At 49.8% G+C, this 24,760-nt stretch overlaps 2 protein-coding genes across 3 annotated transcripts in view; one reads left to right on the top strand and one right to left on the bottom strand.

Moving 5' to 3' along the window:
* TDRD12 (tudor domain containing 12) overlaps positions 1-24,760 on the bottom strand; it is a 3,486,095-nt gene that overhangs the window by 215,493 nt on the left and 3,245,842 nt on the right. The window lies entirely within an intron of this gene.
* Positions 1-24,760, top strand: part of SLC7A9 (solute carrier family 7 member 9) — a 715,482-nt gene that overhangs the window by 603,646 nt on the left and 87,076 nt on the right. Inside the window, exon 10 of the mRNA XM_085639452.1 lies at positions 7,876-7,972. Coding sequence (XP_085495578.1) covers positions 7,876-7,972 — 97 coding nt within the window. The remainder of the gene's footprint in view (positions 1-7,875; positions 7,973-24,760) is intronic.

Below are 24,760 nucleotides of genomic sequence, written 5' to 3'. Positions count from 1 at the left end.
TTGAATCACCAGACATGGTCGGAGATTGGCTGGACACATTGCCCCAAGGACGGACTAACGTGGAACGCTCCGGTGGAGCAGACGGTGGCGGCGATGAACAATGAGCCTGGACTTAAGTACCAGATCTCCGGTTCCCCCGGGAGGGTGACAGTCCGGGGGGTAGCGGGGGCAGTATGGGAGCTTTTTCCTCCTCTGGGGTTCTTTTTGTAGATTAGTCTTTGTATGGGGCGACAGGCACACTGCAAGTTGGGGGGCATTTTAGAGCTTACGCAGGGGTGCAGGGTGGGGGGTGGATTGGGGTTGTTGTTGGGGTTGTTGTTGTTTTTGGTTATGCAAGGCGTAAGGATGCAAGCTTCTGTGACTCTAGTGCGGTTCCACGCGGGGGGGGGGGTTGTCTCCTTACATGTTGGGATGGGGGGTAGGGGCTTAAAAATACTCAGTTGGAATGTAAATGGCTTGGGGGATCGTATTAAGCGTGGGATTGTCCTGCAATTCCTGAAGCGATGTACCCCTGATATTGTCTTATTGCAAGAGACGCACTTGATTGGTAACATGTGCTATGCACTCAATAGGAAAGGCTACAAGTTTGTTGCACACTCCGGGTTTTCCTCGGGGTCTAGAGGGGCTGGAATACTCGTCAGGTCCTCCCTACCCTTCGAGGTTGACTCCACTACTGTTGACGATAGGGGACGCTTTGCGGCTGTAGCGGGGAGGTGGGAGGGCAGGACGCTGGTCCTGGTGTCGGTTTATGTCCCTCCTGCACTGCAGCCTTCCACACTTGCGGACTTAGAGAGGACTTTGTTGGATCTCCCAGAGGGAATGTTGGTGGTGGGTGGCGACTTTAATGCGGTAGGCTCCGGATTGCTTGACAGACACCCGCCAAGGAGCTCGGGGGGGGGCTCAGAAATGGCTTCCGGACTTTGTAGATACCCTTGGACTGGTTGATTGTTGGAGACTACTGCATCCCACACAGCGGCAATACACTTTCCATTCCGGGGCGCATGGCAGCCTCTCCAGAATTGATTATGTGCTTACCCTAGCTGCACACGCCTCCTTTGTCTCTGAGGCCAGGCACATGGCACGGGGTATTTCTGACCATTCGCCGGTGTGGATCTGTATGGATGTTGGTAGAGGAATGGGGGGTAGGGTGGCCCCAATTAACCCGTGGTATCTCAGGGACCCGATGACTCGTAGTGCGGTGCTGAAGGCGGTCGATCGTTACTTCCAGGAGAATCTCGGCTCGGTCACGTCGGCTGTGTCTTTGTGGGAAGCGTTCAAAACAGTGCTTAGGGGAGAGGCCCTCTCCTTGATAGTAGCGGCCAAGCGTCGGCGAGACGCGGAGGTCGCCCAGATTGAGGCGGAGATCGCGGAATTGGAGCTGTCATTGGAGGGGGAGGTTACGGTGGCGGCGCTGCACAATTTGACCCTTAAGCAGTCGGAGTACAAGGCCCTTGTGACGGATGCGGCCAAAGCCTTGAGTAGGGAACAGCGGGGCCGTCTATACGACGTCGGGGACAAGGCCGGGAAATTAATCGCGTGGCTGGATAAAAAGGAGCGGGTCAATCGTGTTGTGCCGGACCTCGTGACGGAGGATGGCGTCGTTGTCGCGGAGCCGGATGGCATAGTCCAGTGCTTTGCGGATTACTTCCACACGGTCTATACCTCCGTGTCGGACAGGCCAGTGGGGGATTCGTGTGAACTCCTGCGTGATCTTGCTTTGCCTTGCCCTTCCGACATAGACAGGGACGATCTTGATGGCGATATCACAGTCGACGAAATCGCGGGGGCTATCCGTTCGTTACGTTCGGGCAAGGCCTCGGGCCCGAATGGCCTGCCAATTGAGTTCTACAAACTCCAGCCAGATAAGATCGCTCCGCATTTGCGCGCTATGTTCGTGGAGGCGCGGGAGACGGGATGCCTCCCACGCGACCAGCGCCTGGCAACAATCGTGGTCATACATAAAGATGGTAAGCCCAGGAACAGGTGCAGCTCATATAGGCCGATCTCGCTCCATAATGCCGAGCCGAAGATCCTCGCTAAAATCCTCGCTAACCGTTTGGTCAGGGTGATCAGTGATCTGATCCATCCTGACCAATCCGGATTCATCCCGCATCGTTACACCGCGTTGAACCTTAGGCGCATCCACGGAGTGATCGCAAGGGTGGGGACGATGCGGGAGCCGGCCATTGTGGCAGCGCTCGACGCAACGATGGCTTTCGATACGGTAGAGTGGGAATACCTGTGGGCTGCGCTTGCGAAATTCGGCTTTGGACCCGGATTTATGGGCTGGGTGAGACTATTATATGAAGAGCCTCTCGCTCAAGTTGCGGTCAACGGTAGGGCGTCCCGCCCTTTCGGGCTGGGGAGAGGTACCAGGCAGGGCTGTCCTCTGTCGCCGCTGTTGTTTGCTCTTGCTCTCGAGCCGCTGGCGGCCTGGATACGATGGCACCCGGAGGTGAGGGGGCTTCGCTGGTCACCTGACCACGAGGACCGCATCTCCCTCTATGCCGATGATATCCTGCTTTATCTCGCTTCACCCCGGAAGTCCCTCATAGTTATCTGCGACATTTTGACTTCCTTCGGAAGGAATTCGGGACTAACCATTAACTGGGGGAAGTCATATCTGTATGCCTTGTGTGGAGACGTCCCGGTTCCCCCGCGGAATTGCCCGATCCAGATCGCCCGGGAGGGTTTCATGTATCTTGGGATTTATATCTCCACCGACCCAACGGTACGGTATGAGAGGAACCTGGTCCCTCCGCTGGCGCGCTTGCGGCGAGATGTAGCGGGCTGGCGGCGGCTGCCGCTTTCCCTCCTTGGCCGAGCTGTGCTATTCAAAATGATGTCTCTTCCCCGTTTTCTCTATGTCCTGCAGAACACCCAGGAGCTGGTTCCGGCCAGCTACTTTCGGGAGGTCGAGAGTCTCCAGCGCTCGCTGCTGTGGGACGGCCGTCCGCGTATAGCGATAGCAAAACTAACTCTTCCTTGGTACGATGGGGGTATCGCGCTTCCCGACATCAGAAGATACTATTGGGCCTCCCAGCTGAGTGCGATCAACCATGGAGTCTACGGCCCGGCGCTTAGCCCCGGCTTTGCTATGGACCGGTGGTTGCTGCGTGGGGGTGGCTACTGTAGAGCACTTTACTCGAGGCCCCCGGCTGGGTCCCTCACGGGGCCGACCGGGGTGGCGGTGAATGTGTGGAAGACAGTCACGAACTCGTTGGGCTGGAAAGATAGGCTCACCCTCGCCACTCCGTTGTATGACTCAGATATGCTGGGGAAACTTTGGCACTCTAAGGGATTCGAGAAATGGGATCTGATTGGCATCTCCAGGGTGGGCGACCTGCTGGCCAAGGGGCGGATTAAGTCGTTTGACGAACTACGGATGGAATATGCGCTGGAGGGCACGGAATATTTCCGGTATGCGCAGGTGCGCCATGTGCTGCGGTCGGTGCTCGTTGAGGGGGAGAGGGTGCCTGAGTCCTCTCCCTTGGAGGACCGGATCCTGGACGGCCATATGCCGGAGAGCACGATCTCCCTAATTTACAAAAAGCTTGTGAATGTCCGGACCGACCTCCTCATGGGGGTTCGGGATCAGTGGACTAGGGACGGCCTTGAGCTGGACGATGAAGATTGGCAATACGCCGTCTCCTCTCCTAAGGAGGTCGCGATCCCCGCCAGACTACGGCTGGTCCAGCTTAAGATACTGCACAGAGTCTACGTCACTGGGCCCCGGCTGGTTCATATGGGCTTTTCCGAGGATGGGTTATGCAAGAGGGGCTGCGGGATGGTGGGCACCTTTTTACATATCATATGGGAGTGTGGTGTGATTGCGGACTTTTGGAAGCGGATTCACGTGGTGATGCAGGAGGTCACGGGTATAGTACTGCACCCAGAGGCGCGGCGCTGTCTTTTGAATGTGTGGGGTCCTACGGATTATGACGCAGCGCAGACTCAATGGGTGACCCTAGGCAATATGGTGGCTAAGCGAGATATAGCACGACTGTGAGGATCCCATAGCCCGCCCACCCTGGATGCATGGAAGGACAACATGGACTGGAGCATGTTTCGGGAGAAAACGGTGTATAGTGCACGGGGAGGCCTAAGAAATGGCATAAGGTATGGGGAAGTTGGAACCAATATAGGGGAGGCATATGTCTGCCTCCTGCCATTGAACCGCCAGAGGAGCAACTTTCCCCCTAGCCTCACTTCCGACTTGGGTTTTTCTGATGAACCTCCGTTAGAATGTTAGGGCCTCTGCTCTCCCTCATCCTCCCGATCGGTGGTTTGATTTGATGTTGGAAATGGGGCCGCGCCCCCGCTGGAAACTGGCACGACTTTGTGGTGTATACTGCCTTGCTTGTTGTGTTTATTGTAGGTAGTTTTCAAAAATGAGACCTTTGTCATTCTCCTGCATTAGAGCCATGGAAGACTTCACGTGTTGATTGTTTAGCTGCCGAACCTCCGGGATGTCGGCTGAATAGCTGTGTATCTGATTTATGCGAATAAAGGTTTAAAAAAAAAAACAAAAAAAAAACAAAAAACAAAAAAAAAAACTCATAAAGCGGTTTCCTCTCCCACCATTGCCCGTTGGGTGAGATGGGTGATGCAAGAAGCAGGGATTGATCTTTGAGCCTTTGGGGCTCATTCCGCTAGAGGAGCAATGGCCTCTAAGGCTTTTACCCTGGGAGCTCGTCTGGAAGACATTCTGAATGCCGCAGATTGGTCTACAGACTCTACATTTAAACGGTTTTACTTCAAACCGATTATCGATATGGTTCATTTGGTGGTGAGGAAGCTTTAAACGAGCATAATCCTCGCCTCCGGTCCGGACATAGAATGAACATTTTCCTAGCTATCGTAACGGAAAGTTTCAATTCTATTAAGGACTCGGAGGCGAGGATTATCCCACCCAGGGTTCGCGGTCCTCCGTGATACCTTCCCACCCTCGTACTGGGGTAAGTAACGATTTTTCTGGTCTTGTTATTTTCTCTGTTAGCTGTTGCTTGGTGATGCCCTCTCCCCTACAGGTGAAACCTTAGCCATGGCTATCGTTGATACTCCTTTTTTTGTCCTTCAGGCGATTCTGGAACACAAGATTCATGATACCTACTGTCTGCCTGAGTTACAGTGACGAAAGAGAAGGAATGAACAGGGACAGAGGACTTTATACACGACAGAACCTGTGATTGGTGCAGGGAAGATGACGCTCTACCTGTGGACTCTATTGTTGTTTTGATCTATTCCCTAGGTTTCATGGGAATAGTAGTTGTTTTGTTATCCTAAAATGGCTGCTGTTCAATAAAGTGGAGAAAGAATAGCATAATCTTCGCCTCCGAGTCCTTAATAGAATTGAAACTTTCCATTACGATAGCTAGGAAACTTTTCATTGTGCCACCCTAAGGGACCCCTCACCAAGCTCATGCAAAATGCCTTTGCAGCCTGCATGTCTTGGTGCAGAGAAAAGCAAATAGTCGACATGGCACACATCCCTGTGCGTCAAGCCTATCCAGCACTGCATGTGGTATAGGTAAGTCACCCCTACAGCAGGCCTAACAGCCCTAAGGCAGGGTGCACTATACCCAATTGTGAGCATATCTGCCTATGTGGATATGTCCCTGTGGTGTCAGAGCAAAACCTTAGACACTACAATTGCACAGGAAAGCCATGATGAGTACATGGCCTGGACACTCGTGATTTCAAGTTCCCAAGCTACATGATGGCTTCACTGTACCCCAAGGTGTTTGATAACAAACACCTCGTCTTCATAAACCCACACTGATGCCAGTGATTGATTTATTAATAAATGCACCCAGAGATCACCTTAGAGGTGCTCCATGAAAACCTACGACTATGAGTGTGTTGACTGACTCGTCTCGACCAGCCAGTCACCCTAGAAAAGGTTTCTGACCTCCTGAAGTGAGAGCCTTCGCTCTAGCAGTCCAGGAACAAAGCCTGCTCAGAATGGATCTGTTCACACCTCCTCTACGCATGATGTGCACTCCAGGGCGGGAAGCTTTAAAGACCCTGCCACATTGGTTATGCAACCCCAGCTTCTCCAGATAATGGAGATGCCCACCCCCTGTACTTCTCCCACTTTTGGAGGCAAAACAGGCGGGAAAATTAGTAAGATTAGGTGGTGTGTCCACATTCAGCAAGAACCAACCCTAGGGCGGGCCAGCTGATGTGGACCCCACTTTTCAGATTCTTTCATCTTGTTTCGAACGGAATTAGTATTCTAGAGTCAGGGACGGAATTAGCATTCTAGGTTCAGAGTTATGCCACTTACCAAAGGAAGTGGTCATATAGCGGGTGTAGACACCCTTAAGGTAGGTAGCCCATTGGCTGCTACCACTCACTCACCTTAAAAGCCCCTAAATTGAGTATTTAGGCAGCACTCCTGAAGCTAAGAACTCAGATTTGACAGATCAAGAGAAGAAGGACGAAGAAGAGTCACTGTCTGACAAGAACTGCAGCGTATCTATGGACTTTGGCACACAATCATGCCTGTCCTCAGCCCTCTCTCGGCAATCGTGACAGAGTGACTCGTCCCGCGAGCTGGAGCACTACCAAGGCCTTGGGTAGCCTGTCAGCACTTCGAAAATCACCTGCAGTCTCCTTTGGAATAGAAGAGTTACTACCTACCCTGCACTCCACAGGCACTGATGAGCAGAGTCCGGTCCACCGCCTTGCAGATCCCCAGCCCGACCGAAGCCGCAGACAACCAGGAGAAGGTACTTGTGCTCTGAAAGGTCAGACCTGTCTCCCCACTGAGTGTGAAGACACCAGGACCAACCGGAGCCATGTAGCACCAACCCTGGGGTACCGGAAGCCTTGCAACAAACACCAACAGTGAGAGTCCACTTTAGATTCTCACTGCACCAGAACCAAGCAGCCATCAAGGAACATCAGCACCACTGAGACCCTCTTCAAGAGTGTGCCAGCTGCCTTGATTTTGCCCCTGCCAGTTGTTTGTCACTGACCGTGAGGTGCATCTTTGCGCACCGGCCTGGCCAACATAAACACTGCACCTGATCCTCCCACCCAGGTCCCAACGAACCGGCACTAACCCCTAGCTACAAGACCCCTTCTGACCTAAGCCCCCATTTGGGATCACTAAGACATGTCTGCATGTCCCCCTGTCCAGCCTGTCTTTGGGTGGCCCACCCTTCACCGTAGTACGCCAGCTAACAACCTCACCAGCACCCCGCTACTGGAAGAACCTGGGCGTTTTCTGAAGAACTGCTGGTAGTACTTGGGCCCGTGGCCTCCTACAACTCTGAATCCAAAAGCAAAACCCCCTGAAACTGACTGTACCTACCTGTATTCATCTATGCTTTTTCCTTCCATAGGATTGCATTGTGTGTAAAAGTGCACAGGTTTGAACATTTTACTTTACTCTAAATATTACTAGCAAAAACAGTACTTACCTTTGAACTAAGTTCTTGGTCTTAAACCATATACAAATAAGTGTTATTTTTCTAATTTGGTCTCTGATCTATTCTTAGAGTGTGTGTTTCATTTATTTCCTCTGTGAGTTTAACAAATGCTAGCACTACCCTCTAATGAGCCTAACTTCTCGCCAACACTACCACAAAAGAGCGTTAGAGTTATCTACTTTAGCCTCTGTAAATCAATTGGGGATCCAGTGGACTCTTAGCACAGTGTAGTACACTATATAGACAGTCAGCTTCCTACAGTCATGATACATTATAACTAAGATAATGGAGCAGGATCTTGGAAACGTACCTTAGCTTCATAATCATTAACTAATTCTGTGAACATTTTCTAAAGATTTATATTTTGTTCATGACTTTATACTACATGAATGACACAGCATGGCGTTGATAAAAAATGACCTCTTCTTTTGGTTAGGCTTGTTTATGTAGCAGGCCGTGAAGGCCACATGTTGAAGATCCTGTCCTACATCAGTGTGAAACGCTTGACTCCGGCCCCTGCACTCATATTTTATGTAAGTTAACCTCCCTTTGATAAAACAAAATTTAGAGTAAAAGGAATTCTCTGATTTGATCATTTTCTGATTGTTAATAACTGTTCTTAGTATGTGCTCTGTGTAGTCGAATAACTGTTCTTAGGATGTGCTCTGTGTAGTCTAATAACTGTTCTTAGTATGCGCTCTGTGTAGTCGAATAACTGTTCTTAGTATGTGCTCTGTGTAGTCTAATGTAGTCTAATAATTGTTGTTGGTATGCTCTCTGTGTAGTTAAATAACTGTTCTTAGTATGTGCTCTGTGTAGTCTAATAACTGTTGTTGGTATGCTCTCTTTGTAGTTGAATAACTGTTCTTAATATGTGATCTGTGTAGTCTAATAACTGTTGTTGGTATGCTCTCTTTGTAGTTGAATAACTGTTCTTAGTATGTGCTCTGTGTAGTCTAATAACTGTTGTTGGTATGCTCTCTGTGTAGTTGAATAACTGTTCTTAGTATGTGCTCTGTGTAGTCTAATAACTGTTCTTAGTATGCACTCTGTGTTGTCGAATAACTGTTCTTAGTATGTGCTCTGTGTAATTGCATAACTGTTCTTAGTATGTGCTCTGTGTAGTCTAATAACTGTTGTTGGTATGCTTTCTGTGTAGTTGAATAACTGTTCTTAGTATGTGCTCTATGTAGTTAAATAACTGTTCTTAGTATGTGCACTGTGTAGTCTAATAACTGTTGTTGGTATGCTATTTGTGTAGTTGAATAACTGTTCTTAGTATGTGCTCTGTGTAGTCTAATAACTGTTGTTGGTATGCTCTTTGTGTAGTTGAATAACTGTTCTTAGTATGTGCTCTGTGTAGTCTAATAACTGTTGTTGGTATGCTCTTTGTGTAGTTGAATAACTGTTCTTAGTATGTGCTCTGTGTAGTCTAATAACTGTTCTTAGTATGCGCTCTGTGTTGTCGAATAACTGTTCTTAGTATGTGCTCTGGGTAGTCGCATAACTGTTCTTAGTATGTGCTCTGTGTAGTCTAATAACTGTTGTTGGTATGCTTTCTGTGTAGTTGAATAACTGTTCTTAGTATGTGCTCTATGTAGTCTAATAACTGTTCTTAGTATGTGCTCTGTGTAAACGCATAACTGTTCTTAGTATATGCTCTGTGTAGTCTAATAACTGTTCTTAGTATGTGCTCTGTGTAGTCGTCCTCTGTCCCTCTTAATGTTAGTCTCGGTGTTCTTCATAAGTTCCATTTCTCTATTTTTTAGCTGCTGTCTTTTGCATGTTGCTTTGATCTGGTAATTCAAGGTACGAAATGCATTATGATGACCCTTCAAGGTAATAACGTTCGAAATAATAACACCCCTTTTTTGTTGACCACCAGTTGAGGACTTTAGAAATTCAAAAAAATGCCTCTAGGTGCAACTGGTCCTGCCTATCTCGTAAGAGAAAATATCTGTTAAGGGTACAATTTAGGAAGATGTGTACAATCTTTTCATATTAAAAACTCCCATTTTCTAACCACTATCCATAAAAAAATAATTAAAAAAAGCAAACAGCAAATTAAGTTATCAGAGTGGGCAAAATAACACTGTAGTGCGGAATGTTTCAAAATACTGCTTTTTGAGTGGTCCTTTGTATAGCTGATGACAAAAAGAACAAGTTGCTTACCTTCAGTAAAGATGTATCTGTAAGAAACATTAGTTAGTTAGATTCCTCACCTTAGAATATCCCCAGGTGTCAGGCTGGATCCGGAAAGATTTTTGTAGCAATACCCCTTGCGCGTCGCTAGGCGTCGTCTGCGGCTCCACATCCGTCGTTGGTGTCGAGCGCCGGAATGACGTCGTCGGAGTACTTAGACGCCGCCCACGCGCGCTGACGTCAGTTCTTGTACATAGCTTTCCGCGCCAGGAATGCAGAGCCATGCAAGAGACCGACACTGGTGCCAAAAAATCTAGGGCCCTGAAAAGGATAGCCTTAACCCTAGATGTCAGTTCGCAGAACGGGGAGGATGGGTGGGTCGGTGAGGAATCTAACTAACTAATGTTTCTTACAGATAGATCGTTACCGAAGGTAAGTAACTTGTTCATCTGAAAGAAACACGTTAGTTAGATTCCTCACCTTAGAATAGATACCCCAGCAATACCAACCCCGGTGGTGGGTCTGCGAACCAAGATCACACCAGAAAATCCTGGAGAACAGAACGACCAAAGTAGCCATCTCTCCGGACTTGGCAGTCCAGGCAATAGTGCTTGGCAAACGTGTGCAGTGAAGCCCACGTCGCCGCCTGACAGATGTCCTGCAAGGGAACTCCCCGGCCCAGGGCAGTAGTAGCCGCTGTGGCCCAGGTGAAATGGGCCCTCAGCCCAACAGGAGGGTCCTTTTTTGCCAAGGAGTAACAAAGTTTAATACACAGCACGACCCACCGTGAGATGGTCCGTTTGTGTACCGCTCTCCCCTTCTTAGCTCCTACGTATCCAACAAACAGTTGGTCGTCCACCCGGAACTGTTTGGTGCGGTCCAAATAAAAGGACAGCGCCCGTTTTGGGTCCAGACGGTGGAGCCTCTCTTCCTCTTTTGAAAGATGCGGAGGCGGAAATAAGGTGGACAACGTGACAGATTGCCCGATGTGAAAGGGGGTCAACACTTTTGGTAGAAAAGAAGGACGAGTCCGGAGGACAACCTTGTCCGGATGAACAGAAAGAAAGGGAGGCTTAGATGACAGAGCCTGGAGCTCACTCACCCGTCTAGCCGAGGTGATAGCTACCAGGAAAGCAGTTTTCAGGGTCAGAAGGCGAATGGGACAATTGTGAAGTGGCTCAAAAGGAGCGCACATCAGAAAGGTCAGAACAAGATTCAAGTCCAACTGAGGCATTACGAAGGAGACAGGAGGGAACATGTGAGTAATGCCTTTGAGAAAACGTGAAACAACAGGGGACCGGAAAAAAGAGAAGGCTGATCAGGAAGCCGTAAGAAAGCAGAGATTGCAGCAAGATAACCTTTCAAGGTGCCCAAAGCAGAGCCCTGCTGGGCCAAAGAAAGAAGAAAGAGTAGAACCTCAGAAAGAGGGGCGGAAAGGGGATCCACAGCCTCTGCTGTGCACCATGCCACAAATTTGTTCCACCGGCAGGCGTATACCGTCTTTGTGGAGGGACGCCTGGCTGCCAGAATGCCATCACAGACTTCAGGAGGCAAGTCAAATGGCATCAACTGCCGCCGCTCAATCTCCATGCATGGAGGTGGAGGCTGGACAGGTTTGGGTGGAGGACCGTCCCCTGCTGCTGCGACAGAAGGTCCTCCTGAAGAGGCAGTCGTATCGGGGGATCGATTGACATACTGAGTAGCTCGGGATACCAGAACCTTCGTGCCCAATCCGGAGCCACTAAGATAACTTGGGCCCGGTCGCGCCTGATCTTCTTCAGCACTCAGGGCAGAAGTGGTATAGGCGGAAAGGCGTACAACAGACCGCAACTCCACTCGCGACGAAAATCGTCTCCGAGCAAGTGCTGCCTTGGAAATTCCAACGCGCAGAACTGCTGACATTGCGCGTTCTCTTCTGTGGCAAATAGATCTAACCAAGGCGCTCCCCACTGCAGAAAGAGACCTTGCGCCAAGTCCGAGTTTAGACGCCATTCGTGATCCATCATGCACCGGCGGAGGAGTTCGTCTGCTCTAGCGTTCAGAGAGCCCGCCAGATGTTGAACCACCAGGGTGATGCCCTGGTGTTCCAGCCATGTCCAGAGGCGCAGAGCCTCCTGACAAAGCGTCCACGACCCCACCCCGCCCTGTTTGTTGCCATACCACATGGCGGTGGTGTTGTCCGTGAACACCTGCATGACACTTACCCGGACAGAGGGAAGGAAGGCTTTCAGTGCAAGCCGGATCGCTCTCAGCTCCAAAAGGTTGATATGGAGTTGAGCCTCCGCCGGAGACCAGAGTCCTCTGATGTCCGCCTCTCCCATATGGCCCCCCCATCCCAGGAGGGACGCGTCCGTCACTACTACGTGCTCCGGTTGGGGTAGGGAGAGGGATCTGCCGCTGACCCAATCACGGTCCGTGAGCCACCACTGCAACTGGTTTGCAGTGCCCTCCGAGATCAAGACATGGTCAGACAGGTTGCCTCGAAGCTGGGCCCACTGAAACTTCAGGTCCCACTGCAGAGCCCGCATTCGCCACCTGGCGTAATGCACCAACAGGATGCAGGAGGCCATCAGCCCCAGAAGCCGCAGCACCAACCTGACCGAAACCCAGGATAGAGGCCGAGAGATGGGAATCGGAGCCTGAATATCCCAGACCCGCTGTTCCGGAGGATAAGCCCGGAACTGCGCCGAATCGAGAACCGATCCGATGAAGAGGAGCTTCTGGGAGGGTCTCAGGTGTGACTTCGGCACGTTGATGGAGAACCCCAGCAAATGCAGGAGGTCGGCCGTAGTCTGGAGGTGGGAGACGACTTGCTCGGGCGAGCCCGCCTTCAACAGCCAGTCGTCGAGATAGGAGAAGACTGGAACCCCCGATCTGCACAGATGAGCTGCGACCACCGCCATCACTTTCGTGAACACCCGAGGGGCACTGTTGAGGCCGAAGGGGAGCGCGGTGAACTGAAAGTGCTCCCGACCCACCGTGAACCGCAGGTAACGCCGGCAGGACGGGGATGTGAAAATAGGCGTCCTGCAAGTCCAACGCTACCATCCAGTCGCCAGGGTCGAGGGCAGCAAGAACCTGAGCTAAAGTTAGCATCTTGAACCGTTCCTTCCGGAGGAAGGTGTTGACGCTCCTGAGGTCCAAGATAGGGCGTAGGCCCCCTTTACCCTTCTTGGGAACTAGAAAGTAGTGGGAATAGCAACCACGGCCTACTTCTGGACCAGGAACGCGCTCGACGGCCTCTTTGGCCAAGAGGGCCATAACTTCCTCCCGCAGAAGATTCAAGTGATCCTCCGATATACGGTGGCACTGCGGTGGCATGGCTGGAGGGGTCGTCTTGAAGGGGAGGGAGTAGCCCCTTCGGACGATTTGCAGCACCCACCTGTCCGAAGTGATGGAGCGCCAGTGGAGCAGGTGATGGCGAACTCTGCCGCCCACTGGCGTGGAATGGGCCTGAAAGCTCGGACTAGGAGGGCTTTGAGGCGGATGCTGCCGGGGTGGATGTGGACTGACTGGCACTTTGTCCTCTAGTACCGCCACGGCGGAACCCACGTCCGCGACCGCGTGCAGGTTGGTTCTGCGGCCGGTGGCTAGGCGGATGTGAGGAGGCGCCCCTTCCTTGGCCACGAAAGGCAAAAGTTTGCGGCCGTGGGGCCGAGAGACTTAAGGACGTGGCCGTAGCCCGGGATTCCTTAAAACGAGCCAGCGCACGACCCGCCTTCTCACCAAATAGGCGAGCGCCATCAGAGGGCATATCCATGAGGGTACTCTGGACATCCCCCGAAAAAGACGTGGACCGCAGTGAGGCGTGGCGCCGGAGCACCACCGTGGTGGAAATTGCCCTACCCAGCGAGTCCGTGGTGTCAAGTCCACACCGTATGGCATGTCGCGCTGCATCTCGCCCGTCAGCAAGTGCCTGGGAGAGACGTGTCCCGGCCTCCTCCGGACACAGGGGCAGCACGTCCTCCACCGCATCCCACAGAGAGTGGGAGAAACGGTCCAAGAGGCACGCGGTGTTCAAAGACCGCAGGCCCAAACTCAGGGAAGAGAACAGTTTCTTTCCGAACTGTTCCAGCCTCTTGGATTCCCGATCCGGAGGAGCGGACGGGAAGGAGGATTGGGAAGTGGAGGCCTGGATAACCAGGCTCTCGGGGGTGGGGTGTTGGGACAGTTAACTGGGGTCGCCCAGAGCAGGGCAGTGGCGCCGGGCCACGTTCCGATCCACAGGAGGAACTGTGGAGGGCTTGGACCAAGTGCCCTGTAGAACGTCGACGAGGGCCTCATTGAACTGCAGCAGAGGCTCTGTGGAGCTTGCTGACTGTTGAAGCACCTCTGTGAGGATATTAGTCCTCACGGCCACAGCAGGCAACTCGAGCCCCAGGGCTTCGGCCGCCTTGCGCAGCACCACTGAGAAAGCTGCACCTTCCTCCAAGGCCACAGTCGGAGGAGAGATGAAACCAGCGTCCGGTGAAGTGTCCAGACCACTGGCATCCCCCAGTTCGTCTGCCCAGTCCTGTGAAAGTTGGCCCTGGATGGCCATAGGGTCCTCAGACCCCTCCCAGTCGCCCCCGTCATCCGATTCCTGATAAACAGGAGGAATGATCGGAGCCGGGCGGTAGATGAAACGCTCATCCATCGGCGTCGGGTGCGGCGCCGGGTCCGGACAGGGGCTAAACCGGGGAACGGCGTCGTCCGGAGACGGCGCCAGAGGTGGAACCGGTGTCGGCGCCGGCGGAGGAGGCGTCGTGAGGTCGACCGGTGCCGACAGAGATCCAGGTCTGGATCCCCCGGGGACCTGCGGCGTCGGGACCGAAGTCGTCGACGGCGCCGGGGCCGGAGCCGCCAGGCACGCGAGGTCGCCCAGTCGAGCCCGCGGGGCCCTGAGGCGCGCCGGCAGGCGTCGACGGCGGAGCCAGGCCCCTCATGGCCGAGAGGAAGGCACTGACCTCCGCCGGAGTCGCGTCAGTCCCAGGGACCGGCGGGTATGGAGACAGACGCGGCTCCTGCGGCCCCGACGGAGCCGCGGGGGTGGGACCACCCTGACCCTCGGCCGAGTCGCGCGACCGGCGAGGGGAGTCCGAAGAGCGGTGTCGCCTTTTGGACTTCTTTGATCGCTTCGACTTACCCGAAGACTTCGAGCCCGACGAACGATGATGGTGGCTCCAACTCCGCAACCGGTCCTTGGACCTCCTCCTGGACCGGGACCGTGAGCGGCACGGAGCCGAGTGCCGAAGCTCGAGAAGCTTACGGGACCGCTCCCGCCTAGTCTTCGAGGTCAAGGCCTGACAATCGGGGCATGACTCCGCGTCGTGGTCGGCCCCCAGGCAGTAAAGGCACCGGCGATGGTGGTCCGTCACCGACATCAGTCGATGACAGGAGTCACAGGCTTTAAACCCAGGCATCCTACCGGCACAAGAGTCGAGTCGACAGAAGACCAAAAAGAGTCAAAAAGTTTAGTCAAAAATTGACTAAGGGGTAAGCTCTTCCCGGATCGGCACTGTCTGACGCGGAAAAAAGAAGAACTGGTGTCAGCGCGCGAGGGCGGCGTCTAAGTACTCAGACGACGTCATTCCGGCGCACAACGCCAACGACGGACGCGGAGCCGCAGACGACGCCTAGCGACGCGCAATGGGTATTGCTACAAAAAACTTTCCGGATCCAGCCTGACGCCTGGGGATATTCTAAGGTGAGGAATCTAACTAACGTGTTTCTTTCAGATACATAATTCTAAAGGATTACCCATTGAGAAAGTGTAGTGGGCGGAGAGACGGTAAGGAAATAATCCCGAAGCTACACCAAGCGTCTGGGAACAAGTTCTTCTTTATTAGTATATAGAGAGAGCCCACAACAGCAGAGCCACCTGGACAGTTCAGAGAACTGTTGTGAGAGTGAATCCACCAGCAGCCCTCAGAACCTGCTTAGTGTTCTATAGAATACCTGTGGCATAAGAGGTACTTAAAGGTGTACAATCAATAAAGTACACCTTCATGAGATAAACTAAAACCCCACAGTACATCAAGCCCTTGATTTCTATTAACATTGAGGAGGGCCAATCAGTAAACAAATTCTAACCTCAGGCACTTTGAGTCATCGTGATGCGCGCTCTTCTCGTGATACTCCTCTTTGAACCTCACTCTTTCCAAACATGTGAGGTCAGGCTGTCGCCAATGATTGCTCATCCCACCCCAACAAACCTGTGGGAAAGGATGGGGTCAAAGGACGAGTCTTTCTGTGGTCTAGCCAGGAGTAGGTGGAAGTCTAGAATCAGCGATGACACTAATAGTCAGCAAGGGTGTCATCTTTGAGAATAAAATCTTCCACAGGTGTGAACCTATCTCACAGAAAGTGGACTAGCGCAGACCGTAACTCTGGTGCTTTATCATCCTTCACGACCACATGTGATGCTATTGTCTGTCTGTTGCTGCCGGCTCTGGAGTAAAAATATTTAATTGAAACTGGATCAGCCAAACAAAAATAACATAGATTTTAAACAGTGACAACCACTAATAAAATATATATGCATTGAAGTGATATTTGCTTTGTTAGGGTAGAGATTTAGGAATGAACTGTTGAGTATCTTTCCCATGTTGTTTTAGATTTTCTGTAAACAGCAGAATCTCTTTTTACTCGTGTTTATTAGAAGACATGAATTATGATCTCTATTTCTGAAAACAGATTGTGTTTGCCACATTTAGCAGATTTCTGACTCACCAAATAAAATGAATAATTGACAGTGTAGATACAACACCAGCTTGCCCTGGTTTGCAAATAGGACATTCAGATAATGTCCAGGTGTGTCACTTGATAAAACTTGGTGGTAAGGATAAGGTCTTAAATAATTTAATGAACTCTTCCCTGCCGGTTCTCGATTTGTTTTTAAACCTCAAGTTCTTGCGGTACAAATGAACATGCTTCCTTTGAGGTTTCATTCTACTTTGCCTATTTTCCAATATAAATGAGTGTCGTACACATAAAAGTCCTGTGCAGTTGCAGGATTTGGACCGTGCACTGGAGCGTTATGTCCTTACTTTCTGCACTGGAAACTACCCTCTGGGCAGGTAGAAGAAGTATTTGCAATGCAATAGGTCTCGCATTTGTTTGAGTTTGAGCTATTGGCATTGTAAATGCCTATGCCTTTTATTTATGTGTTTTGAAAAACTGCAAGCGGTGCGTAAAAACGCATTCTGCACATATAGTCGTTGCTTATGAGAAGCAAGGCCGGCAGTAAGTGCGCCTCTTTCACTGCCAGCTATAAGTACAAAGTGCGTGTTTACGCACCGCTTGCAGGTTTTCAAATCATAAATAAAAGGCATAGTCATTTACAATGCCAATAGGTCAAACTCTCGCAAATGCGAGACCTATTGCATTGATACTGCTTGTTCTACCTGCCCAGAGGGTTGCATCGCAAATGCTTGTTCTACCTGCCCAGAGGGTTGCATTGCAAATGCTTTTGACTTTTTGTTTGTTTTGTTTTTCTCAATGAGATGACTTAAGGGTGGCAGGTGTACTTCGACCTTGGTTCAGTGGTTTTGTGCCTTAGGACTCAAGTTGCAACCCACAGATATGGCCCTACAAGGTGGAACAGGTCTGAGTTGGCTTTTATTCCCATTTGGTTGGAATGCATCACAATTCTTAGTGAGAGGCCCCATCCTGTGAAGACTTTCCAGAAAGATGGACAAAAACCTTTGAGGATACAAGAAATGGAGACCTGTCTTAAGCTTGCATGAGATGCAGGCAGATTGCGTGCTTACTTTAGGAGAGGGTGGGGCCCATGAGGTTGATATAGCGCTGTCAGTGTTAATGGTTCTTCTAGCGTGGCTGGGGAGAAGAATCTAAAGGTCAGACTATTTGTAGTCATTCCTCCCATCCTCTTTGGTGTGTCACCTGATTGAGGGGCTGAGCAATGATAAGGCAGGAAGCCCCTGTGGGCTGTGTTTTGGGCTTAGAGGGATCCTAGAATCAGATGGAGCCTCAGATTTCGGGGGTACGGGCTCCTAGAGTCTGATAGACCCTTAGAATTAGGGGTGTGCCTCGTGGCTAGAGGGACACTGAATGAGGGAGGGGTTCCCCCAAGGTAGCAGGATTTCCTTAGTGAGTGAAGTTCTCAGGGTAATGTGAAACCTAAAAGTCTGGATTTCGCCGAAGGGTTCTCATGGGTGGGGGGGGGGGGGGGGGGGGGGTGGTCGACACACTGGTGAGGCCGTCCATCTTCTAGTGTGACTGTCAGTTTTACATTTCCTGAGAGTGGTGGTTTTGAACACATTTACCCTCCCCAAAAAGTGCGTGGAGAGATATTGCACACTCGCACTTTGACTTCAAAAGCACTCACTTGAAACACCTTCCTGATAGCACATCAAATCTGCATGCGTTGCAAGCATCTCCCTTTACAGCTTCCCGTGCCACGTGCTATCAGGCAATCACCACATTAGTTGAATTATGCAGCCATCTTGGAATGGGTGAACTTTTTCCAGTGCTAATTTGCGCAATGTAAATTGTGAAGGCAGTCGGAAATAATATTATTAAAACAGGGTCATAGAATACCTCAAATGGTCAATATAGGCTCCATTAGGAGGCTGCTGGAAAGATGGCGTGGTATATATACTGATTGTTCACCTCACTCCGTGTCTTCACAGACACAATACCCAGTGTGTCCCTTATAAGTGGCAATAGAACTCATTATGGGAATTATAGTTTTTTGTTTTCCTGTCCCTAATGCGACTACGAAGTACCATATCATTTAAAAGGTTCTGTAGCGCGGCCACTAAAGTGAAAACGTCCCGCGCTGTTTATTAAATAGCGCAGCCACTAAAGTAAAAGCGGCCTTCCCTGTAAATGAAATAATTAAATAAGCGTGGCCGCTGAACAGAAATCGGCCTGCGCTGTTGATTAAATAATTAAATAAGCATGGCTGCTATAGTTAAAGCAGACCACGCTATAATGTAAATAAATACATTAATAAGAGCATATGGCGTGCTGCGATGTCGTGGGTGGAACACGGGAAGATCATTTAATAAAATAGGGCTCACCGACTTATAAAGACAACCATGTAACAACACAAGTAAAAAGTCCAGTTGTTATGGGATGTTACAAATGCAGAGAAGGCAGTACCAAGGAAGGACTACTAAGCCTATTCACAAATGAAGAGCAACAATTTTGCAAGGACAGTAACAGGAGCCAATTGAAAAGATAGGCGGGAAACGGGCAGAGCTTCTATGCCGTGCCTTAATGCAGCATGCCTCGCAGAGCAGCGCATGAGCTGCCCAGGCTCGACCTAAAAACAGTGACAGGTATAGTAGGACCATACAGTTCAATTAATGACTCCCATCAGTTTGACAACGTCCTGTAACGAGGGACGGGAAGCGGGAGGAGGCAGAACTGAGAAGGGCAGTCTAGCGAAAGTTAAGCAGAGGCAGCACAGCATGGGGCACACTCCATCATTGGTAAGGAAAAAGAATAGGGCATGGCTAATAAAGAATACATATTAGAAGTGGGTGAGCCAATGAAAGCTCGATTCAGACACCTTTCTCTAGCTCAATTCAAGGTCCTTTTATAAACTCCAGCCCAAAATGAGCCGAGCTTTCTTGGGAGGTGATGTGGCCTAGTGGCTACAGTTGCCTACTATGTAACCTGAGGAACCAGTTCCGCAACCAAGCCTTAGGTCAGCATCCAGTAACTTCAAAGCAAATCTTCTTATACTGAAAAACAAACAGGCAAGGGAGCCTCTTCTGCCTTTTGTCCTTGGGCAAGCTTCGAGCTGTTTAGAACTGCCAGAAATAGAATGTGGATTATGCCTTTCACCCACGCTCTAATCTTACCCTCCAAGAATTAACAAAAAAACCTTAGCATATGAGCCCAGATTTCCAAACGCTTTGTTTGGGGTTTGAGTTACTTTTGAGGGAAAACCCAACGCAAAGTATTAGGTTGGGATTTACTATCCAGCACAAATCAGGATTTGTGTTGGATGGTTTCCCAAAGTAATGCAAAGTTGTACAATGATGTGCTGTGTGTTAGTGTGTCAAGGGGGTGTTCTTTTGGTGGTGCATGGGTGTTGCCACTTACGTATTTTGACACAAACCCCTATCTACAAACAATCGTAGGCAGAGATTTGCACCAAAATCCTACACTTCATCGAGGCAGGCACAACGAGGAGAAATGTTTCATTTCTCTTCATTGTACACCACAATACAGAGAAGGAAAAGTGTTAAAGAATAGTTTTTGTACTGGAAGGGACCTGTCCAGTACACAAACTATCCCGTACAGATAGAGGTTTTATGTTATGTTACAGCAATTTGTTAAGAGCACATATACCCTGAGGTGTCTAGGCACTGATAAGCCACTGGGAAAGCTACTGAAAGCTCAAGCCAGATGCCTGACTCTGGCTCTTCTTAGACCCTCGAGCCGAGCTTTAATGTGGTTTGTGCGTGCCACCCACTTTAGACAATGGTGCAAAGAATTAAAAACGGTTGAAAGTTTAAAGTTTTTAAAAACTCTAACTTTCACGAACTACTTCTTAGTGCAGGGAAATGCTTTCTTGTGTTTAAAAAATACGCTTTTATCGAATTTTGAATAGACCGTATCATGTTCCAACATGATCTTTGTTGCATGATTTAGATGCTGAATATTTTCAAGGCTCAGCCCATGAACAGGCTGTTAGAGCCAGAGCTCTTGGCTGAGCTCTCCCTGTCAATTTGTTGGCTTGTCCACCTCTAATAAATAGATAAACCACCCTGTGTCCTCATCTTTTGATACTATTCCTTTCGTCAGACAGGATAACCGGAGACAAAGAGGGATTCCAAAATCTCCACCACCAAGCACTCGAATAATCCGATGATTACAAACCAAAGAGAATAAAGTCAAAAATAAAACATGTTTCATATTCTGCCGTTGTGCCCCGCTTTCACGTTTATCTGGTGCACCATATGCTCATTTCACCTTGTCCTGGCACTGAGATTCTGACGAGCCAGTAGGGCAATCTGGCAGTGCCTGAAGGGTTAGTATGAAATGTCTGTGTGTGGGCCGTTTTTTTGGTGCTTGTTTTATGGCCCAGTGGGCCGTTTTTGGTGACTGTCCCTGGTATTACTACAAACACTGCCTTTAGCAAGCACAAATCCATGCAGTTTTCCATGCCTTGCAAAACACCTATTCAGCACAAAACTGTCCAGATTTGCAAATGTGGGATTTATTTTTTAGCTGACTGATTTACCAATGGGTAGCACTTTTATTTGAGCGCCTGGGCCTATTTTCTGTCCCAGTCCAACCCTAGCACAATATGCTCATTTACGAGCATTGGAAAAAGCAGCCCGTGCTCGGTCATAGCTCCCCCGATGAGTAGGATCTGTCAGCATATCTTCCGTTGGCACATTCTAGTTAATCATGTCTCCGAACTTCTACGTGGCTGCTAGAACAAGGCTTCCACGGACAGCTTTAGTCCCAGCACACCCTTGAATACATGTGTTTCTTGCAGTAGCGGCCGTTGTGTTGAGAGTGACAGGTTTGGATGGGGTGGTGGGGACGATGGGGGAGGTGGGGGGAGGACGGATGACGAGACGAAAAAAAAACCTTTTACCTGCTGCATCGCACTCCTCTCCACTGCAGCCACATACTCCCAGAGTCCACTGCAGCCAATCCAGGCGCTGCTTTTATGCTGCTGAAAGCATCAACAGAATTGGCCTGAGCGCTAATGATTTGCGCTCCCAGTTAGACTGTGAGCCTGTGCCTGCTCTCTCCAACCCGGCAGCGCAGCTCGAGAGAGCTTCAGTGCACATGACAGTTTGGACGTCCTGAGGTGGCCGGTCAGACCATCATGCATACTGAATAGCAGTGCAACAACTCCTCCACCAGCCGGTCATACCCCTGGCCTCGCCCCCTAGCCTCGGCTCCGAACACTAAAATAAAATGCATTACACTGTCCTCGAGAGAATCTCTCAGCAACGGAGCTCAAGAGAGAGTGTCTTTTGCAAGAATACATAACTAAGCTGCATGCTGACATAGGCACTGAAGCTACACACACTGGTACAGCCTTTTTAAGAGTTACATATGGATGCAGCCATTTAAAGGTGTGCAAAACACACGGACTGAGCATGTCAGCATGGAGGTCGCCTATGTTGCATGGAGAAACTGGCTACAAGACACAAACATAAGAATAGAGTGGCGAGAGAAAGTTACACTCTGACACAAACTTACCTGGAATTACTAAGTAAACAAGCATTGGCAAAGCCAATAGGTTTGGCTTATACAAGAGTTCTTGGCTTTGTCAATGTGGTTTTTCCATGATGTACACCAGTGTGGCTACTGTTCAGCATGGCTAAAATTTAGTGGCGTGGTGTGTCCTATAGTGGAGCAGGGGGAGTGAAGTGTCATAGACTGCATTTGTTGGAGTAGAGTGTCAGAGGGAGTAGAGTGTCGTAGAGTTGAGTAGAGGGGAGTGGAGTTCAGTGGTAGAGTGTGTCAGAGTGCATTGTTGTAGAGAGCAGTGTCGTAGAGGGGAGTAGAATAGATTGGATTGAGGTGGAATAGGGTGGAGTGGGTTAGAGTAGATTGAGGTAGTGGAGTGGATTAGACTGGAGTAAATTTGTGTGGATTGGATTGGAGTAGAGTGGGTGGACTGGATGGGGTGGATTATGTTGGATTAGGGTGTGGTGGATTGGATTGGGGTATAGGATTGGGGTGGGGAGGAAGGGATTGGGGTGGGAGAGGGGTGGATTGGATTAGAGTAGGGTGGTTTAGAGTGGGGTGAATTATATTGGAGTGGAGTGGGGTTGATTGGATTGGAGTGGGGTGTATTAGACTATAGTGGGGTGGATTGGACTATAGTGGGGTGGGGTGTATTGGACTAGAGTGGGGTGGGATGGGATGGGTGGATTGGAGAGTCGTGGCTGGATGCATTGGATTGAGTGGGTGGACTAAACTGGGCTAGGGTGCATTGGTTTGGGTAGAGTGGCGTGGACTGGAGTATAGTGGGTTGGATTGGCACTCCAGTGGAGTGGACTGGATGGGGTGAATTGGAGTCTGGTGGAATCAAATGCGGTGGATTGGACTGGAGTGGGGTGGACTGGAGTGGGGTGGATTGGATTGGAGTGGGGTGGACTGGAGTGGGGCGAATTGGCTTGTTTGAGGTGTGCTGGGTGGGAGTAGAGTAAATTGGATTGCAGTGAGGTGGACTAGATTGGATGGGATGAACTCTATTGGGCGTTGGGTGGATTTGATTGAGGTCAACTGGATTGGAGTGGGGTGGAGTAGGGTGATGTAGTTTGGATTTGGCAGGATTGAATTAGTGTGCAGTGGCTTGGATACAAGTGGGTTGGATTAGATTGGTATGGTGTGGATTAGTTGGAGTGAGGTGAATTGGGTTGGAGTGGGGTGGATTGGGTTGGAGTGGGGTGGATTGGATTGGGGTGAGGTGTGATGGTCTGGACTGGAGTGGAGTGGGTGGATTGTTTTGCATTGGAGTGGGGCAGACTGTCTTGGATTGGGGCAGATTGGAGTGAAGCAGATTGTTTTGTATTGGAGTGGAGCAGATTGTTTTGTATTGGAGTGGAGCAGATTGTTTTGTATTGGAGTGGAGCAGATTGTTTTGTATTGGAGTGGGGCAGATTATTTTGGATCAGAGTGGGGCAGATTATTTTGGATCAGAGTGGGGCAGATTATTTTGGATCAGAGTGGGGCAGATTATTTTGGATCAGAGTGGGGCAGATTGGTGTGAAGCAGGTTGGAGTGGGCATATAGTTTGGGATTTGAGTGATGTGGATTTTGCTACATAGGGGTGGGGTGAATTGGGATGGAGTGAGTTGACTGGATTAGAGTGGAGTGGGGTGGGTGGATTGGAGTGGGGCAGATTATTTTGGATTGGAGTGGGGCAGATTGGAGTAGGGCAGACTGCAGTGTGGCAGATAGGAGTGGTGCGGATTGTTTTGGATTGAAGTGGAGCAGATTGTTTTGGATTGAAGTGGAGCAAATTGTTGTGGATTGGAGGGGGCAGATTGCTTTTGATTGGAGAGAGGCGGATTAGATTTGGGCAGACTGGAGACGGGCAGATTCTGGATTAAAGTGGAGCAGATTGGAGTGGGGTCTATCTTTTTGGATTTGGAGCAAGGCAGACTGTTTGGATTAGAGTGGGGCAGATTGTTTTAGAATGAAGTGGGGCAGACTGGAATGGGGCAGACTGCTTTGCTTTGGAATGGGGCAGATTGGAGTGCTGAATATTGGAGCGGGTAGATTGTTTTGGATTGGAGTGGGGTAGGCGGAGAGCATTGGAGTGGGGTAGATTGGAGTGGATTGGATTGGGGTAAGTGATATGGGGTGGATTGAATTGGTCTGGGGTGGACTGGATTGATTGGGGCGGATTGGTGTGGGGTGGATTGAAGTGGGCCGGATAGGAGTGGGGTGGATTAGGGTGTATACTGCACGATTATTTCATTTCAGAAATTACACATAAGAAAGAAAAAATGTCGCTTTGCAATAACATATTCTGCATCTTTTGAGAACAGTACTCACAATCAAAAACAAAAGAAAACATGAGTGAAAAGTGAGAAAAGAAGACCATTAAAATACAATGAAGTTAACTAAAGAAAATAAATCTTTGCAAAGTTGTTTGCCCTGTTGGGCACATTTTTGCCAGTCATACGCCTTGTGTTTGCATGGTACTACGAGTTAAAAAGTACAGAATAGTAACTAAATCACGTCCGGAGCAGCGGACGGGCACTGATTAAGCTGAATCAATCAGTGCTTGGTCTCTGCTCCGCAGAGAGAGCGAAAATTATGTTAGGCCTGCCGTGAAATTTTATGAGGCTTTAAAGAAGTATGCCATGCAATCCAACAAATGGTATGCAATGCGCAGGCTCCAAGCCCTTTTCTGAATTCTGTAAGCACTAGTGTATGCTCTTGCAGGCTCGACCCTATAAAGGATACCCTGCCATAAACGTTGCCGCCTGAGTAAAATAGACAAAGTAGAAGACAAAATATCAGTAGAAAGTCAGTATACCGAGCTGCAGCCAGCCTTTGACATATCAAACAGACGTAATAAATGTTTGAGAGGAGCAGTGTAGCTAACATATTTTTAAGAATTCACAGGGATAAGGTGAGGAGAGAGACCCGGCATCTGCTTTTCATCTACTCCCCTTACCGCATGTATCCTCAGTAGCGAGGGCCGATGTCCCAGAGAAGCCGGCGAAGCAAGGGTT

Source organism: Triturus cristatus, chromosome 12, assembly GCF_964204655.1.
Source record: "Triturus cristatus chromosome 12, aTriCri1.1, whole genome shotgun sequence".
NCBI classification, from domain to species: Eukaryota; Metazoa; Chordata; class Amphibia; order Caudata; family Salamandridae; genus Triturus; species Triturus cristatus.
This window is presented reverse-complemented; position numbering and strand designations above follow the sequence as displayed.